Source organism: Artemia sp. Qi Xiang Cuo, chromosome 11, assembly GCF_049724085.1.
Source record: "Artemia sp. Qi Xiang Cuo chromosome 11, ASM4972408v1, whole genome shotgun sequence".
In the NCBI taxonomy this organism is placed as follows: Eukaryota; Metazoa; Arthropoda; class Branchiopoda; order Anostraca; family Artemiidae; genus Artemia; species Artemia sp. Qi Xiang Cuo.
In genome coordinates, this window is record NC_142804.1 from 3680767 (window position 1) to 3701462 (window position 20696).

A 20696-nucleotide genomic window follows, 5' to 3' on the forward strand; every position below is an offset into this window, starting at 1 on the left:
ATACGACCCATGAGGACGTTCGGGACAAAAGTCGAATAAGTCAGTGTGACCAGTGAACATCACTTAATCACTTAAAAATCTAAAAATCACTTAATTTTCTGATCTGCTTAAAAAGCCAAGTATTGCAACTTGTTTTAAACAGGAACAGAAAGTCTCCACTTCGATTCGATTTACTTCGATCCCTAAAACTGGAAATTATAAATAAAATGAAAATGATGAAATCTGTTTTAATTTTATGTTTAAAACGAGATTATTTACATATTATAGGAATATAGAGTACGACAAAAATCTTAACAATATAAAAAACAAAATGCAGCATATATATAATTATGTATAAAGAGGCAAATATACAATTCTTTGTAAGCTAATAAAAGAAGAAAAAAAAGGAAAAAACCTAAAATACCCAAACTATAACGTTAAGTGAAAACCACAAAGACAAAACTAACAAAATTTTGAGTCAGAGAGGCAAGGCCGTATTTAGGGGAGGTTTTTTTTTTATACCCACCTCCCCCGAACAAAAATCCTGAAAATGTACCTGCAGACAGGTTTGAAACTAAAAACAAGAAGAAATTTTTATGGCTGTCTTCCAAGATATTAGCTAGGATACCCCCCTCCAAAAAAAGTAATGGATATACAGGATTCAAAAATATTTGATCGCATCGTGACCAGAAAAAATCTAGTTACAAGCAGAAGGCCAACAAAACCAAAAATCTTCAAATTGACTGTTTTCATAATTAGTTAGCTATAATTAATTTTGAAAATAATAATTTAAAATTAGGCAATTAGTCTTCAGAGTAATTTAGTCTAAAGGCAATAATAAAAGCTAAGGTGTTATGTCCAGATAAAAACGTTGAAGCACAACGTTTGATCGTTGAAGCACAAGAGACAAAAAGGAGATGGAAAGAGGAAAACAAATTTGTAAACACAAAAAGAAGTATTACAAAAGTTATAGTTACAAAGTAAATAATTTATTTAATGGGGAGTGGGATGGCTTATTTACTTCCATGCAATTTTCGCTGATTCGTCTAGCAAAAATCCAATATTCCACAGAGGGTTCTGCTTACACAAATTCATTCATATAAAACTTTAACAAGTTGATACCAATTATTCAAATGTACTACCAATATCACATACGTGGTTTTTGCCTAACGCTACAGAATAAGGGAGTGACAAATTGCACAGCCAGCAATTTTTAACTTAATATGGTAGTTTTATCGCCTAATTGGAGGACTATATCGCAAACTTTATTTCATATTTATAAAACATTGCGAGCTCTAAATACTGTTAAATTGAAAACATACAGGGTATTTAATTAAAGACTAAGGGAAAAACCTCAAAACCATTCACTAGCCTACAGCAGGATGAGCAACCCCTGAGAATTTCGATGGACTCAGTAAAACTTGCTAGACATACAAAAAGCAAGCAAGATAATTTAGAGGCGGTCCTAATAAAAAAGACCGTTTACCTCCGTTAGGGGAGAAATATTTAACAGAAGACTATGAAACCACGCTTTCATATTTAATTCACCAATGCACTAAAAAAAAAAAAAAAAAAAAAAAAAAAAAAAAAAAAAAAAAAAAAAAAAGCTACAGATTTGTTCCAGTAGTAAATTAGTATAAATGATCCTTAATTTTGGCGTTTTAGAAGTGGCTTAGCATAATTCCACTTTTTATATATATATTTTTTTTAATTTAGCATCAGTTGAGTTGACCTGCACTTTACTTTGTGACAAGTGTAATTCCGTAAAAGTAAAGAATTATACCCAAAAAATGACAAGGCATTTTTTGACAATCATTTGTTAGTTTTCTAAATAGATAATTTAACAAAGTTCATTTTAAAATACAAAAATAACCATCAACCTTTAAGTCAAGATATACCTTTAAGTCAATTCAATTGCCCCCCCCCCCCTCGAGTTGGCACCAATACGAGAAGTCACAGCATATGATGAGGATTCATGTGGTTTTAAATATATACATCATCACAAGCCAATAAAGCCCGTTATATTAAGACAATAAGTCATATAATTTTCTAAGAGAGGGGGGGGGGGGTGTTCTTTATGGAATTTTAAACCAAACGCGTTGTACAATTTTTATGTTTACCACAGAAGTTGGTTATGAGGTATTCACTAGCAAGGAAATTCGTCCTAAGCCATCATTACAATGTAGAAAGACGGATGCTAGATTTTCACCAAAGTTGGTATTCAAGAGTTTTTGAAGTAATTGATTATAAATATGAGGAATACGGAAGGGGCAGGGGCTACTAAGGATGGGTGATATAGAGTTATAGAGTTAAAAAACAGATTTAGAGTTATAGAGTTACAGGGCGATATAGAGTAAAAAAAAAAACTACTTAGTTTTTCATATTTAGCTTAACACGTTTTCAGAAACTTACACAAATTACAATAAAACCTGATTTTTATCAGTAAAACTGTCAATGTAAATAACCTCCACAAATCCCCCCCCCCCCGCTCTAAGATCTTGCTTTACGGAAAAGTACGACATTAGTCTTGTAAATGAATGTCAATTCTTTGTTGAAAACACAATTCAGTGTTCAGTAAGAAAACTACCTTAGAACCTTCTAAGGTAGTTATCAGAAATACGGCCCAAAGCTGTTCTGCCTAGGCCGGTCAAATGTTGAAAACAATTGGAATAGGAAACAAGCGAAATTCCCGTTTCTATAGTCTAAAATTGAAAGCTCAAAACAAAGCAGTACTGATACTTAAAGTCTAAATCATCTAAACTTGGGCATAGCAGATTTTGTAAGAAAAACTGAACAGGCAGCCCAGCCACATTTAAACATTGCAAAGGTAGCGCCTGGTAAATTGGCAAAAAAAAAAAAAAAAAAAAAAAACAAAATAAAAATAGTTTTAATTTATACCAGGACTACCTATAAGTTTTTTACCATCTGAGCCAAACTGGAAACCACCCAAATTAGACTTCTTCTCTAGGTATTTTGACCTAACCTAGCTGCGACTGTTGCTTATACTGCAACATGCACATAATGCTTCTTGCTTCAAAGTTATAACTATTATTTCTTAAACTAATTATTATAACAACTGAAGCTACTTATAATAAAGCTTGAATGTTCGAACCAAAATATTTAAAGGGTGAGAACGGGGTGGTTATATTGTCCCTTTCCAAAAAATCCGTCTTGTTTCCTCAAAAACCCAAATTTCGAAGACTTCCCCCAAATTTTAAAAGTTCAGAAGAGAAGCACCATCTATGATGCACATCCACCATAAATACAGTTACTTAAAAGTTATTCACAATCCTGTGAATACTTTTTTTCCTTGCAACTCTGAATAAATCTTGTATTTTAAGTTACCAATATAGTAATTACCCGCATTTTATTTACCAATACTTTCTTACGGTATTCGAACGAAAGATGTTATTGCTTAAAGAAAGTGTGCATCGAAAATGTCTTTCGTTCTTGAGGCATTTGATTTATATTTTTTTCACTCCAATTCCCCTTATTTTCAAGCGTTCACTTTTAAAGCACTGGGGATATAGAATAAATTCTGTTAATTTTAAGTTCTAATAAAAAAATAAAATAAAAAATTACAAAATAGAATTATCTAAAAACAGTAATAATTTATATATTAAGTAGCACACAAGTCTACACCAAGCCGACAAGGAATACTGGTTCAGAATAAATATATTATTAATATATAGTATTATGTCAGAGTTAGCAATAGTTCAAATCTGGGATAATTTAATTAAAACAATCTGTTATCGTTGGTGGGTCTGGCGCATACATTCAGAGATAAACATATTTTGAACTATTACGGGGTTTTTGGTATTCCAAGTTTTATTCATATAAAGATGTAAAAAAAAGACCTAAGATGGAATATCCTTTTAGTTAAGTCAATTTCAAATTTATGCTTGATATGGGTGTAAATAACCCTCCCCCCTCCCCTATGGATGCGTGTGTTACCCTTTTCTCAGAGACAAATTATTGTCAAGCTTACTAAAGAATTATAAACAAAAGGCACTGAATTTAAAATAACAAACATATAGACGCAACAAAGCACATGGTCCTTTGGAAATAAGGAAATAGTTGCATAATGATAAATAATCCCGTAAAAATATATTTTAGAACCTCAATTAAATTAGCACAAAATTAAAACACTGGCTGCTGCTCGGTTCAAGAAAAATTAACAGAAAAAAAAGATGCCAATGTCTGTTTTTTCAGCCTTAGCACACAATTCTAAATCTTATCACAACGGTCTCACCAGTCGAATGAAAAGTAATTAGGCACTTTATTCAACATAGTTCAAATGATTAAACTCCAACAACACTAAGAGTTAATGAGCCTTTCGTCATGGCCGATGGAACCTAAAAATGAAAATAAAAAAATTATAATTCTAATGATATTATAAGGATTATTATAATTATAATGATAAAATTAGAAATAAAAATGATAAACCGTTGAGGGATATATGATGATAAAATACAAATATTAATCTAGAATAGACAGCAGACAGGGGCACAGAGGGAGAGGAGGCAGTTACCCTGTTAGAACAACCATCCTCCCCCTCCAATATTACTCTAACGCGTGAGTCAGTCCTAAGAATGCAACTAAAAAACGAACTATTTCTACTAGAAAACAAACAAATATTTCATCCGACTCATAAATTGGTCTAAGCAATGAAGATAAAAAAAGGCCATTAGACAAAGTCCATGGTACGTAAAGCCCTTCTTCTCCATTCGTTCGGTATCCCCACCCTCCCTCCCCTGGATAGTGGCGGACACTAAATAGCATGTTTTTGGCGAGTTCCTTGTGTTTTACTTGCATAATAGCAACAACTGTTTCCTAAGGTATTTGAAGAACGCAGAACAGTTATTTAGGTCTGTTTCTATTACCAACATGCTACTACTACTACTAACAACTCACCGCTGCAACAAACCACCTGAGGCAAACACAGCTAAGCACACGCCTCCTCCCTCCCAATCTATTCAAAGCCTACCTCTTTACATCCTCCCACCCCAACAGCGGAAGACCTGCTTTCCGTTTAGAACTGGACGGTTGACCGAAAAGAACAATCTTTGGCAATGCTGTCCACCTAATTAATCTTTTCGCTACCCGACATCACCTTTTCATCTTCACTTATTCCTAGCCTTGGCGACTTAGTCTTCTTCACATAAATTTTCTAACCTATTCTAGCACCATGAACTCGCAAAACCTCTAAAAGTTCATTTATTTTACTCACTCTTTCATCTAGGATGCTTAAATCATCAGCATAATCCAAGTCCAGGAGACTTTTTCCTCCCCATTTGATTCCGTGGTCTCCCATTGCCTTTCCTGCGCGCCTTAGAACAAAGTCAATAAAAATAATCCATATAAAGTGGGATAGAACACAACCCTGCTTAGCTCCTGATTTAATACAAAACCAGCTGCTAACCTCATTTCCTACCTTAACTGCAGCAGTGTTATTCTTGTACATAGTACTAATCACTTTAATGTATTTGTCTGGTATACCATACAAGGATAAAACCTTTACTAAAGCTCTTCTTTTAACAGAATCAAATGCTTGCTCATAATCTATAAAACTGAGGACCAAAGGTGTTTGAAAACCCAGGCACTTTTCTATTATTATCCTAAGAGTGAAAATTTGGTCGAGACATCCTCTACCTTGTCTAAAACCGCACTGTTCTTCTCTTAAAACTTTGTCTATGGCATCTCTCAGTCTAAAAAGTATCATATTACTAAGTAATTTACTACCTACAGAGACCAGACTAATGCCTCAATAATTACCACACTCGCTTTTATCACCTTTCTTATGTTTTTCTTCCCCACTTGAAGGTAAATATTTATAACACATTTACCAAAGACTAACAAAAACCCTTTTTTTTCTCAAGTGTGTTAAAAGAAAATTCTTGCTACCAGAAAAAATTTAAATTTTTAAGCCTTTAAACGAGAGTACGGGCAGTCCTGACCTAAAAAGTTATCCTTGAAGAAATAAAAAATATTTTTTGACTGCCTAATGCTTTCAGTTTTAGTTCTAACAAATTTCAGATGTTCCTGAAGACAAGAAAGCAAAATGTGTTCTTAATACATTTGGAGGTAAAAGTGTTTTTTTTTAGAATATTTTTGTCTCACATTCATTAGTCTGAAAACTTTTAGATGATGATGTTGATGTTCGTTTGACGTATTGGACAATCTTGATTCAAAACATAAGTTAGAAATTGATACATCAAATATATCTAAAATAGCGGTAAGCACTATCGAGAATTACATGTGTATAATATGCTAACAAATTGTTTAAAACCAACTATGTAGTGATTAACAAAAAGTGGTCATTTACTCCTTACGATTTTTTTATTCCCTTTTTACAATTTTTGTTTTACTCTTTTAATAATTTTATTGCTTTTCTTCGTGATAATTTCACTTTGGCAGCAGAAAGATACCATAGAAAAATATTAGTAATAATTATTATAATAATGATAATTATAATAATTATAATAATAAATATTATAATAATTATAATTATTATAATAATTATAATTATTATAATAATTATAATTATATAATAATTACAATAATTATTATAATAATTATAATAATAATTATTTTTTTGGTCTAAGAACCAAAAAAATCATTCAAAACACAAAATCACCCAAGAAAAAAACATATCAAAAGACACAAAAACTCGAGAAAATGAACCTAATTACGAGAAATGGCAAACCAGACAGAAAAATTGACCAAGACTTAACAGTGCATCATTTCAAAAGTTACAACTAAGCATTTCAATGATACCTATTGCTGAGTGCCAAATAATTAGTTTGCGCCAGGTACACTTAAATTTTTGATTTGCCACTTTTTTTTTTCCATCACGAGGTTTTCGATGACTGTCACACCTTCTTTAGAAGGAGTCGACTGAGAAACTTTTAATGATTGCCCCCGGAAGATTTTCTAAATAGAAGTGTAACGTCTTAAATTTAAATTTTATAAATTAATTTCTTTTTAATTTGAGGTAATGGTTGTTCTTAATTCGTAGTAAATCCATATTATTAAAAATAATGCTAACACCGGCATAAAAATAGAAGAGAATGGTCACAAAAGCTGGAGTATAGCCTAGATTAGGCCTTCTTAAACTATGTTTCGCAACACCAAATGGAGTCACGTAGCAAAATTCTTAGGTCGCGAGATTTAATGTGCATCTAATGTGCAAAAAAAAAAAAAAAAAATATGATGAGTTTTTCTTCAAGTCGGCTACAGCACGAAACCATCGAAATTAAACAGACGTCTTGAATCAAAGCATGTTTCGTATGTCAATTAACCGAAAGAACATTTGAGCTGTGAAAGACTGTATAAATATTGAAATAAAGAAAAAATTAGAAATACTACATGAAGTAAATATGGCAATGATATTTGAAAAATTCCTTTGTCGAACGACACTATCTCGAAGAGAAATTTCTGATATTAACAAGGACCAATTAATGCATCTTATTACAAGAATTAAAGAAAGCCCAATTTTTCAATTCAGTCGGGCGAAACAACTGATATTACTAGATTGGCTCAGTTAAAAGTATATGTCAGGTGCGTTTAAAAGGAAAGTGTGAAGGAAGAAATGTTATTATAAAAGACCATATAACAGGAAAAAGTGACCAACTTTTTGATTTGCCACTTTTTTTTCCATCACGAGGTTTTCGATGACTGTCAAATCTTCTTTAGAAGGAGTCGACTGAGAAACTTTTAATGATTGTCCCCGGAAGATTGTCTAAATCGAAGTGTAACGTCAAAATTAAATTTTTTAAATTATTTCTTTATAATTTTCGCTTATTTGAATACAACTTTTATTTCCATTTGGGCTCAATTTCCAAAATGAATCTTAGGATCAATATTTTAACTTAATCAAGAGGGCTCTTTGAAACTTTTGCTATTATTTAGGGGCATTATGGCCCCCTTAAAACTGGAAAGTTTTATTGATATCTTTTTGATATGTCTTTTCGGGGCCATCTGAAAATTTTATTTTATAATATTTTGACCTATTTTTATAATATTTTTCAATGGTAAATAAATGAAAATAACTGTAGGTATTGCGTAAACAATAAATAAAATTATGATATTTCGTTGTTATCCTCGACAGTCTTTTGTCTTTACGTAAGCACCTTCAGTGCCAAGGATTCTCTTGTGGTCTCCTACGCAAGACAACATTTATTTTATATATATTTTTTTATTTTATTTAAAAGTTGGTCACTTTTAAAGTTGGAAAAGTGTTTTTTACCATACTGTAAAGTTGACAAATTTTTAATACTGAAGGTTTGGAACGAAAAAAAAAAATGCTGTTGAATATGCACAGATGGAGTAAGAGTAATGAGGGGCAAAAATATTGTTAATAAATTATTTACCAAGCTGCACATTATGATCATATAACTTTTACTCACTGCCTTAATCACCGAGAGGTTCTTGCACCAAATAAATTAGCACCAAAATTTCCCCTAACTCCTAAAACTAGAGTCAGATCAAAAAAAAAAGAAGTACACTATTAGAACCGCCTTGTTCAGTATAGGAAACTAAATGTCTCTTGGTTTGAATAATGAGGAAAATTCATTAGCTTGAAAAACAAGAAAAGTGGCTCCAAGCACCATATTCCTGCATCGACGGCATCTTTTCTCCCGTATTTTTTTCAGTGCAGCTGGCTGGGCACTGGAAAATCATAGAGAGATGCTTAATGGCTCATTTGAAAGGAAATTGATGTATTTAAAAACCTTTCATAATTAACAAAAAAAATTTAAAAAAAAACCAATTTTTACCGAAAAACTGCATTTTTCTATAACTCTGTAGTAGAAATGTTATTAACATCTTCCTGCATACGATAATAAAAATAGGATTTTTACCATTATAAAAAGCCTGTAGATATAGCTATGTAAAATGCAGTAATTTTTTGGGGGTTACAACAAAAAATCTGATTTTTCAACTTATCTTATTAAGAGCCATGCTCAACAAAGTTTAAGAAGATTATTGTTGTTAATAAAAGGCAAAATCGAAATATTTTTTTGGCCGAACGAACACGTGAACTTGCTGATTTTTTTTTCAAAATGACTTATGGCTATCCAAGCTGTGTTGTTCGCCAGATATCTTTGCGAAATTAAACGATCTCAACTTGTCTCTTCAAGGAAATAATTACGATATATTTACTTCAAATGATACAATTACAAGTTTTCAACCCTTCAACACTTGGAAGATCAACACTTTGAAGAAAGTGTTGATCTTCACTTGGAATCAACATTGGAAAAATTCAACACTTGGAAAAACAATTGGAAAAGATCAACACTTGGAAGTTCTTCTTAGGTCCCGGCCATCCTCGTGGGACGTTTTGGGGCCACTCCTCTTGCTAGCTCATGCGTAAGGGCTCTATCGGTACATTGCTCTATCTGGTGCGATACGTGATAACTGGGCTATCTTTACGTTGTCGAAGTGGAAGTTCTCCATCCATCGTTTTCGTGGTCTGCCTCGTGGGTGAAGGCCATGGAGGGATCCTTCAAGGGAGATTTTCGGAAGGCGGCTCGGCTCCATTCGCTTGACGTGGCCGAACCAGCGCAGTTGTTGCTTCTTAATTTTATTGAGTATAGTTTCAGTAGACTGTAGCTTTTCACGTATTTCCCCATTTTTGATTCGGTTACTGCATTTGAATCCAGAAATTCAACAACAGCATACCACCTCAAAAGAAAGAAGTTTAATGTTATGTTCTGTTTTCAGAGTCCATTTTTCACATCCATAAATAACTATGGGGCTTACTCAACTGTTTAATAGGCGCATTTTGAGTTTTTTGGCTAGGTGGTTGCTTTTCAAGAGGTTGGCTAGTCTTTGGAAGCTAGAGCTAGCAAGTGCAAGTCGACGTTTCACGTCAGAGCTATGGCAATTATCTGAGGAGAGTAGGCTACCAAGGTACAGGAAGTGGTCAACCGTTTCAACCTGTCTCCCGCCTATGGTGATAATGGGCGGGTTGTCTAGTTCACATCTCGTAGTTACCATGACTTTGGTCTTGCTGGCATTGATCTTCATTCCGTACGGCTTTGTGGTATCGTAGAGTTTATCAGCTTGTGCCTGCAATTCTTGTGTAGAGTTGGCTAGCTCATCAATATCATCAGCATAGGCAAGATTCTCTATTAACACTCCTCCTGTTGTTGCACCATATTCTGACTGCATCATTGACAGAACGGCATTTAGAAAGAGGTTGAAGAGATGTGGTGATAAGATGCAACCCTGAAGTACTCCTGACAAAGTTGTAAACTCTTCTGACAACCCATCAACGGTTATTACTTGGTCTCGGAACTGGTCGTACAGACTGTTGATTATTTGGACTATCTCATAAAGGATACCGTAGTGAAGGAGGATATGCAAAAGTCCTTCGCGCCATATCAGGTCAAATGCCTGACGGAAATCAACGAATAGTTGGTAGAGTTCTTGGTTTAATTCGATTAGTCTTTCCATGAGTTGCCAAACGACAAATATCTGATCGATTGTTGATCTTCCAGGGCGGAAGCCGGCCTGATATTCTCCAATGGCAAAGGCAGTTGTTGCTTGAATGTGACGGAGTAGGATTTTTGTCAGGACACGTGACTGATGGCTCGTCAGGCTGATCAGACGGTAGTTTCCGCACTCTTTCTTTGACCCCTTTTTGTGAATGGGTACAATAGCAGCCTTGCACCACTGATGGGGTACGTGGCCGGTTTCCCGCACCACAGACACAATGGCATGGTACAGATCAGTTACATCATCTGATCTAATGTTAATGAGTTCAGCGGTGACTCCGTCCGGACCAGGGGCTTTTCCTTGATTGAGCGAATTGATTGCTGACTCGGTTTCTGACTTGAATGGGGGTGGTGGTCTGAGTTCTTGGTCGGGTATGGGGAAGCGGGTTAGTATTTTAGGATCTGCAGCTACTGGGGGATTCAGTTTATCGTTAAAGTATTCTTTCCATCTTTCAAGTCTCATCTTTGAATCGTAGATCTCATTTCCGTCTTTGTCCAGGATCACTGATGTCTGCGGCTCTTTTTTACGGCTTAACTCGCGTACCATTCTGAAAACTGCTCCGCTATTCCCCTTCTTGGACAGTACTTCGCAGTCTTCGCATTTCTTTCGCAGGTTGTTACATAGTGCCTTTCTGATCTCTCGCTCTACTCTTCTCTTGAGAAGCTTGTAAGTATCCCGACTGTGACGGTCGGATTTATTGCAAAAAAGTCGCTTATCCTCGCATAGCGCAATGATCTCATCTGTGATCCATGGTTTTTCATTTGGAGTTTTTCTTCCAAGGACGTCATTCGCTGTCTCTATGATAGCTGATGTAGCCTGCTCGGTCAGGGAGTCTATCTCATTAGCAGTGGTCAGGGGACAAGGAATTTCCTGGGTCTCTCGGAGTTTTTCAGATAGAGTGGAAGTGTAGGTCTTCCTTTTTGCGGAATCTCGCAGAAGATCCAGTCTGAATCATGGGTTATTTGCTGCTTTTTGCAATTTTGACATTTTTAGCTTGAACTTTGACATCAGCACTTGGAAGAGTAGGGTAGAAAACAATTCTTTCGAAATGTTTTCCGGTGTTGACAATTTTTTTATGGAGAAAAATCATTGTAAAAACAATTCCGTACATATTTTATATTAAATATTGATTTAGAAAAGGTAGCTTGGATTCAAAAGCCGTTTTGGATTGGCTTAAGTGAGATTGATCACTTGCCACTTAAAGCTCAAGAGTGGCTAACCTGAGCTTTCGAGTGGCTAACTTAAAACTACAATCTTTAAAAAATATCATGACCGAATTTGGGATCGGAACTAGAACTGAATTTTCTACAATCGCTGATTTGGCGTTAAATGTTCTGCCACTCAACACCACATATTTATGTGAATTTAATTTCTCCGCTTTACACATATTAAATCCCAATATCATTCAACGCTAAAAAATGTTGAGGAGGTTTTACGTCCGTGTCAAACATTCCATCGTGCTTTAAGCTGTTATGCAATAAACTATTTATTTCTAAATAGATTTATTTACAAATAGTTTATTAAATATAAAAATACTTATTTGTCTTTCTTTGATATTTATATGGGGTCGCCCATATAAATATAAAACTTTTATACGTCTTTCTTTTAAATTTATATGGGTCGTCAGGAAACTCAAAATCATAAATGGGGTCGTGAATGAAAAAGTTTCAAAAGCCCTGGTCTAGATAAAGCTCGTCTTCTAAAATAAAAAGAACAAACAAGTTTTTTCAACTAAAAGTAAGGAGCAACATTAAACTTAAAATGAACAGAAAATTTTACGTATATGAGGGGGGTTTTCCCTCCTCAATACCTCACTCTTTAGGCTAAAGTTTGACTTTTTGTTCCATTTATTTGAGAATGATTCCTGAAACATATGGGCCGATTAATTAGAATAATAAGCTTTTTTAAAAGTTTAAAAAAACCTTTAGCGTAAAGAGCGAGGTATTGAGGAGGGGGCTGCCTCTCCTCCTTTTTTTTTAATTTAACATTTATTTCAATTTTATGCAGATAAGTGCAAGTTTGGTAATCTTTCTTAGTGAGAGCCATATTGGGAATAAAATATCATCTTGTCTTTCGAATCCACGGAAGGATATCTTAAAAAGAACAAAAGGGAAAAAAAAAATGCCAATTATATTAAATGCATAAAAATCATAAGAAACCATAAAAATCTTGATACTCCCTGGGCAATGGTGGCCCTAGAGACAACCTTTCTTCTCGCACTGTTTTGAATCACTAAAATACCAGGTGTGCAAATAACCTCGGCCCATGGAGTTTTCGAACTTCAAGGCCCCTTGATTTACTTACTTATAACTTTTCCAAATTTGGGCAACTTCTACAACTAAATTGAGCATTTTGGATAATTTCAAGGCTAGTTTATAACTATTGTAAAAGTAAGTAAAGTAAGTATGACGGCACTAGACCCTTAAGGTCCAAACTGGCGGTGCTGATCTCCGTTTCGTGGCCCTTCAGCCAGGAAGTGCAATGGGGGCTGGGGGCCAGCCATCCTGCGCTTTCACACACCCTTCCTGCTTACCGTCCCCAGATTTCTCCTGGTACCAATTTAGAACTGGGTTGACTCTGGCTAAGCTTACAGGGTCACACCACTGACCCGCGTCCCAAACCATGAAACTGGCCACGCCAGGGATCGAACCCGTGCCCCTTGGACAAAGAACTCTCAACCCAGCGCACGACCACTTAGCCAGGAGCTAAGCAATTGAGCAAGTGATAAATGGCTTACCTCGTAAGATGTCGACTATCTTCATGAACCTCCATCTCCGCACTTTTGAAGTCATTCAGTTCCTTCCGAATAGCTGCTTTATCTTTAGGTGTCAATCGAGTCCAAGGCTTGTCAGCTCGTCTATCGTAATCCTGGGCCTCAGTCACTTCTATGTAATCATTGAATCGGATAATCTTTCTCTCCCTCAGCTCTTCTATTGTTGGACGGAAGCTTAGTTTACGAAGAAGGGTTTTCTTTTTTTCTTCTTTCAATTTCCTTTCTTCAGATGGCGTTATTTCTTTAAAATAAAAAAAAAAGGGCTTTAGGAGCACCTCACTTTTCTTGTTAATGCAACATTTATCTGGTGTTACCTTAAACCGATAAAAATTTTACAAAATAAAGTACTTAGGATCTTTTTAATACTGATCGCTCAGCTTGATACCTATTCGGGTCTTCCGTACTATCTTCTATATGGGCCTTCTTCTATAATATTTTCTATATTCTGACACTTTTATAATTTATATCCCTGTGATAATCGTCTTACGCCTCAAACTTTGAGATAACTCACTTTGCTAGAAGAATGCGCATCCCAAGCGTTCGTAATACGTTATTAGAATAATAAATTTTACTGAATGCTAGCATAACCACAAAAACTCAACCATATTCAAATAAACACTATCTTTATTTGGAAGTCTAAGGTACCGTAGATCAAAATATTGACTTAAACATCTATGCATCTATGCCTATTTATATCTCCTAGTAAATAATGACAGATCTTCTCCTAGTTTATAATCCTAGTAAAGTTATAGTTATAACTCCTAGTTATATCTCCTAGTAAATAATGACAGATCTTCTCCTAGTTTATAATCCTAGTAAAGTTATAGTAATAACTCCTAGTAAATAATGACAGATCTTCTCCTAGCTTATAATCCTAGTAAAGTTATAGTTATAACTCCTAGTTACATCTCCTAGTAAATAATGACAGATCTTCTCCTAGTTTATAATCCTAGTAAAGTTATAGTAATAACTCCTAGTAAATAATGACAGATCTTCTCCTAGCTTATAATCCTAGTAAAGTTATAGTTATAACTCCTAGTAAATAATGACAGATCTTCTCCTAGTTTATAATCCTAATAAAGTTATAGTAATAACTCCTAGTTATATCCCCTAGTAAATAATGACAGATCTCCTCCCCTTTTCCTAGTTCATAATGAAATTTCTGTAAGGTGTTGCTACATATTTTGAGTGATCACGAAGTGATCCTCACAGTGATTTAAAAGTGATTCTCACAATTCAATATTTATTTCTATCAGTTCTCTCTTTGATCACTAGATCTTATCTATAGCTAAAAGCAAGAATTCTCTTAATCAAAGATGACAACTAATTTCTAAACATCCCCTACACCTCTCCATCGCATTGCCCGAAGGGTCTCCTTGATAAGATTCTAAAGACTGGAATTTTCGGGAACAAGGTTAAACCTTACAGTAATTCACTTGCGTAAAGTCTTTAACTTGAATTAGACACCATATCCCTTTATCTGATGAATTTGATGTTGAATCTTTCCTAATAAGAATTGCTGCTAGCTTCCTGATTAATAGCAAGAATAAATTTAAGTGCTGGGGCAAATTTTCTGATAACACATACAAGATTAAATGTAGATTAAATGTGGCGTATCACAAGGTGCCTTAGGTAACTTTTTTTAGGGTACACGAATCGGTAGTAGGATATCCAGATCGATGGATATATGTAGACGATCTTTTTCTTGCTAGAAAAAATATTCTTTAGGCATACCCAGCCAGGCAGGGGGCACATTTGATAGCATTCGTCAGGAAGCTAAAACAGCGGATATGTCTATTAGTATGGACGGGTCTCTATTGAAATTTTCTTTTATAAAGGATAGTATCGATAACAATAAAAAACGTCAATGTCCGAAAAAACTAAAGTAAGAAAAAGTTAAAAATGTCCGATGAATGTAGAAATTTCAAACAGGAGTCGGCCGCAACGATGCTCCCGAAAAAAGTGACTTTAGTTATTTCACAACTAAAAAAATGCGACCAAAAGTGACTGCCAAGTGGCACTCAGAGCACAGGCAGATGAACCACACAAGTCCCAGTTACGGCCTTATGATCATCATCACCCTCTAAAAGCCCGTGAGGTTGCCGAAAAGAAGGCAGGAAATATTAAATTATCTTGGATTAATTTATTTTCCTAGGTTATACATTTTATGGGGCTCCAAATGGGTATAAAGAGGTTGAGAAACACAGTTTTAATCATTTTTACCGAGATTTTTAAAAGAAAATGCCGTTCAAAAATTGCATCCATAAAAAGAATAAGTTTATCACTTACTCTTGAGAATATTTCTTTCTTCTAACTCTTCAAGTGTTGGTCGCAGACTTAACCGCCTAAAATAAAAGAAAAAGTAATGCATAAAATATACATAAATTCAGAGATAAATTAATAACGTCGAGATCATACAAAAAGTGCTCGTAAACGAATTCACTTTCTTTCTCACATTAACTTTCCTTGCAATAAAACCGCCTAAAAGCCAAACTGATCAATTTTTTTTATTAATTAAATTAAATTTCATTTTATTTTCGATTATAAAAATTCAATTAAATTGAATTTAAAATTAATTAATTACAATTTTGTTAATTTGAAAAATATTAAAAAAGTTTTTTTTTCATTTACTTTTCATTAATTTTATTGTACTAAAGCTCAATTTAAATAAACAAAATTTTTATTAAATTATTTTGAATTCATTTGATTTTCTAGATATCAGCAGCGCGGTACTAAAATGACCATGAAATAAGAGAGAGAGAGAGAGAGAGAGAGAGAGAGAGAGAGAGAGAGAGAGAGAGAGAGAGAGAGAGAGAGAGAGAGAGAGAGAGAGAGAGAGAGAGAGAGAGAGAGAGAGAGAGAGAGAGAGAGAGAGAGAGAGAGAGAGAGAGAGAGAGAGAGAGAGAGAGAGAGAGAGAGAGAGAGAGAGAGAGAGAGAGAGAGAGAGAGAGAGAGAGAGAGAGAGAGAGAGAGAGAGAGAGAGAGAGAGAGAGAGAGAGAGAGAGAGAGAGAGAGAGAGAGAGAGAGAGAGAGAGAGAGAGAGAGAGAGAGAGAGAGAGAGAGAGAGAGAGAGAGAGAGAGAGAGAGAGAGAGAGAGAGAGAGAGAGAGAGAGAGAGAGAGAGAGAGAGAGAGAGAGAGAGAGAGAGAGAGAGAGAGAGAGAGAGAGAGAGAGAGAGAGAGAGAGAGAGAGAGAGAGAGAGAGAGAGAGAGAGAGAGAGAGAGAGAGAGAGAGAGAGAGAGAGAGAGAGAGAGAGAGAGAGAGAGAGAGAGAGAGAGAGAGAGAGAGAGAGAGAGAGAGAGAGAGAGAGAGAGAGAGAGAGAGAGAGAGAGAGAGAGAGAGAGAGAGAGAGAGAGAGAGAGAGAGAGAGAGAGAGAGAGAGAGAGAGAGAGAGAGAGAGAGAGAGAGAGAGAGAGAGAGAGAGAGAGAGAGAGAGAGAGAGAGAGAGAGAGAGAGAGAGAGAGAGAGAGAGAGAGAGAGAGAGAGAGAGATAGAGAGAACATCCAACTCATCTCATAGGGAGCCCTCACCTTCTGTGTTCAGGAAAGGTTAGAAAAATCCTGAAGAACAGCGAGAGATAGTTTTGCTGTAAGATTGGTGAGCTTTGACAAATTTCTAAGAATAAAAGTATGTACAGATTGAGTTCGATATAGTTACAATCTTTCTGATTTTAATCTTATCCTCCTTTTATTTATAACCCATCGCAAAAAACTGGACAGAGCCCAGAAAAAGACAGAGTAAAAATGAAGAAAAACAAAAAAGAAACAACAGAAATAAAGACACACTTTGACAACTACAAACAAGGGACAAAGAGAAATGACCAAAGATGGGAAGACTTCTGGTATTCAGTAGAGAAATCACAAATACGCTTCTCAATAACCCCAGCTGGGTTTACCAATTGGTACTTTCTTTGCAGAAAAAAAGTTACTTCTCCAAGTTGGAAATTTCATTAAATACTTTGCAAATTTAAAATAAAGGCGATGAACTTGCTTTCTCTTCCCACAATTAAAAAAAGACCAAACTGGAGCAAGGGCAAGTAAGTGAGAAACTGTTAGGCTATTATATAACTGAGAACAGTGAACTCTACTCAGACACGACACGTTTGAAGCCAGGGAGGCATACGCAGCTCGGATCTTACTAGCATAATTTTTCAGTGCCAGGTTTACAGTTTTTTTCAAGTTTGCTCCAATAGGCATGCTCAGATAAGTAAGGCTGCTAGCTAAAGGAGCCTCAGAGCCAGATAGACTTATTGAATTTTTGTTCCCTTTATAGTTGAATGGTAGAACAACTATTTTATCAGTATTAAAGCTCAAACCAATGTGTACTTACTCTTCTTGGAGAAGTTCAAAAGTTGAAGAGCATCCTTGGAAAGTGCAGGATAGGTTCATTGAGTCATCCGCAAACGTAACTAACGAAAGGTCAACTTATATATTCGTACAAACTTAGCTTAGCCACTTTAGTTTAAGGTCTGAGACAAAAAATTACCTTAGCTTCCCCATCCCCCACCCAACTTAAAATTCACAACATAAATTTAAAAAATAATGCATGTTCTATTTTGATGGGCTAACACTTGAAAAAATTTGAATGAAATTTAAAAATAAAAAATTAATATCGTACCTAATTAGTTTTGCACTGATGGCTTGCTTGAATTCTTCTCTTTCTTGATCTGTTTGCATGCGAAGAATACCTCGGTCAAGGAGGGTTTGTGGGTCCGGCCTTAGAGCAAGCTTTATATTTAAACTTTCTTTTCTTGCCAGTTTTACTGCTTGCCTTGAATTGGCATCCATTTCTAAAATACATTAAAATTGATCAGTGACAGTATATTTTGATCAAGATGGGAATAAAGGAGTAAAATCGATCCCCCTTGATCTCTCGAGGAGGCATCATGACAATTTCTTGAGAGGGAGGCTCTGAATATGCCAAAGTATGTTCTAGGGTTAAGCCCCATTTCATATTTAGCTTTTGCTGAGCGAGAATTTATTTTTCGTTTGTACTACTAGCAATGTGTCGCGCCAGAAAGTTGTGACCGTTTTCGGATACATTAGCGTCAAGGATTACAAATCTTCCAGGGAGGAGATTTCGCGACTGACAGATTTGAATCGCAATCTCCACTACATATCACGGTTGGCTCAGATACCAGGAATTCAAAAAACGGAAAAAAATACAGTCCAGAGATGCACATTTTTTTCTGTAATATTTTTGTTAAAAATAAAGATCACCTCCCTCCCCCTTTTATCAGGATTTTGTAACAAACAAAATTTTTTGGTAGCTTTAGTCATCGACATTAATATTTTTGGTTAAAACATAACCCCCCCCCCCCCTTAATCTCTCGCGATTTAGGAAACACAATTTATTCATACCATTATCATTATCTATCGATCTGCAATAATGCTTTCATTAAAAAAATACCCTCCCCCCAAATTGTCTTCTAAAAATCCAACAAAGGAAACTTACTGGTAGCAACCTTGATAAGCATTTCTATTTTTGATTAGAACAATCCTTTCTTAAAATCTGGACAATGAAATGAAGTAAATTTATTTGTAGCATTATCTTTTAGCATTAAATGAGACAAAGCAAATTTATTTGAAGCATTGGTATATAACTCTACATCTTCCATTTTAAAATACCTTTTTCTTTATATAGGCTATGGTGTCATAGGATTTTTCTGATACAGATCTATCTAATGCATGACAGTTCATCCAGGACAACCACTTTTTACCAAACCTTTGAAATCAAGTTACCCTCGTGTGACTGTAATTACTTTTATTTTGTTCACTGGTTTGTTTGAATTTTTGCAGTTTTTATATTTGTGAATAAATCCTTTACTACCTTAAAACTACAATATTCAAACCTCAAAATCCCCAACCCTCGTTATTCTTCTGCACATAATCATGTCCGTCCGGTAAGAGTGGACATGTCCAAAATCTTCGTAGGTTAATCATTTCCGTATACCTGGCCTTCCATGAAGCAGCATGGAATACAGAGACAGAAAATATAGAAAAAAAAACAGTAGCAAATGGTAAACAAAGCCCAAAATTTGCCCCACCCCCCAGAAAATTTGATATCAAAAGATTTGTTATATTTTTAATATAAATTTTATGCTTTCGCAATATTGACGAATTCACACTCATACGTCGGGAAGAAATTGTTGCATTTCTACCTGGTGCTATTAAACTAAGACAATCAGAAAAAACACTGATTTATTAAATTAAATAAAAAACGATTAATTATAAAGCCGTTGGCAAACAACAAGCAAATAAAAGCCTTCTCTTAACGGTTTCGCTTCTCTATTCAAATAAGTAAGTTTTCTTCATTTTAAATATAGAAAAACATGTCAAGAACCTTTAAATTTCTAGCTGATTGGAGTGACTATTCTAAAGTAAGGGAAAACACATTCACATAAGAATGTCATTTCTTCAACAAAATTTACTTACACTTGATAATTGTTCGCACTTTTACCTAATCGTGTTTTCTGAACTCTTTCTTTAACGCTTGAAAAAAATCATAAAAGAAGTTGTACCAAAACTTTCAAGCTTAACAACAAAGAATAAAACTCCTCAAGCATTTCCTTCTAACTCTCAGAATCCCAAGTTTACTAAACTTACAATCTTGAAAACTTACTAAATTCTCCTTCAAGATTTCATGAAAAAGGGACAAAAAGGAAAGAAGATTATCGGACAAGTTTTCACGATAATTTTAATTTTCAGTTTAAAATTTCAAGTTCAGTTTTATTCTTATTCGTCAAATACAGATGCGAAAAACAATATATAATATTGTTCCAAGGAGATAGGAACGTTTTCCAAAGAACGAGACTACGAGACAAGACTACGAGACGAAACTAAGTTTTCACAATAATTTTAGTTTTCAGTTTAAAATTTCAGGTTCAGTTTTATTCTTATTCGTCAAATAAAGATGCGAAAAACAATATATAATATTGTTCCAAGGAGATAGGAACGTTTTCCAAAGAACGAGACTACGAGACAAGACTACGAGCCGAAACTAAGTTTTCACAATCATTTTAGTTTTCAGTTTAAAATTTCAAGTTCAGTTTTATTCTCATTCGTCAAATACAGATGCGAAAAACAATATATAATATTGTTCCAAGGAGATAGGAACGTTTTCCAAAGAACGAGACTACGAGACAAGACTACGAGACGAAACTAAGTTTTCACAATAATTTTAGTTTTCAGTTCAAAATTTCAAGTTCAGTTTTATTCTTATTCGTCAAATACAGATGCGAAAAACAATACATAATATTGTTCCAAGGAGATAGGGACGTTTTCCAAAGAACGAGACTACGAGACAAGACTACGAGACGAAACTAAGTTTTCACAATAATTTTAGTTTTCAGTTCAAAACTTCAAGTTCAGTTTTATTCTTATTCGTCAATTACAGATGCGAAAAACAATATATAATATTGTTCCAAGGAGATAGGAACGTTTTCC

The 20696-nt window shown here is 34.8% G+C and overlaps 1 protein-coding gene across 8 annotated transcripts in view; it reads right to left on the bottom strand.

The window, feature by feature from the left end:
- Positions 1-211: 211 nt before the first annotated feature.
- The window catches only part of LOC148946542 (uncharacterized), a 217096-nt gene continuing 196611 nt past the window's right edge, over positions 212-20696 (bottom strand). For all 8 annotated transcript variants that reach the window (XM_089097431.1, XM_089097432.1, XM_089097430.1 and 5 more), the window contains 4 exons: positions 17869-18040; positions 15542-15597; positions 13217-13493; positions 212-4334 (listed from right to left, as the gene is read on the bottom strand). In XM_089097431.1, coding sequence (XP_088953557.1) covers positions 4319-4334; positions 13217-13493; positions 15542-15597; positions 17869-18040 — 521 coding nt within the window. In that variant the 3' untranslated portion in view covers positions 212-4318. The remainder of the gene's footprint in view (positions 4335-13216; positions 13494-15541; positions 15598-17868; positions 18041-20696) is intronic.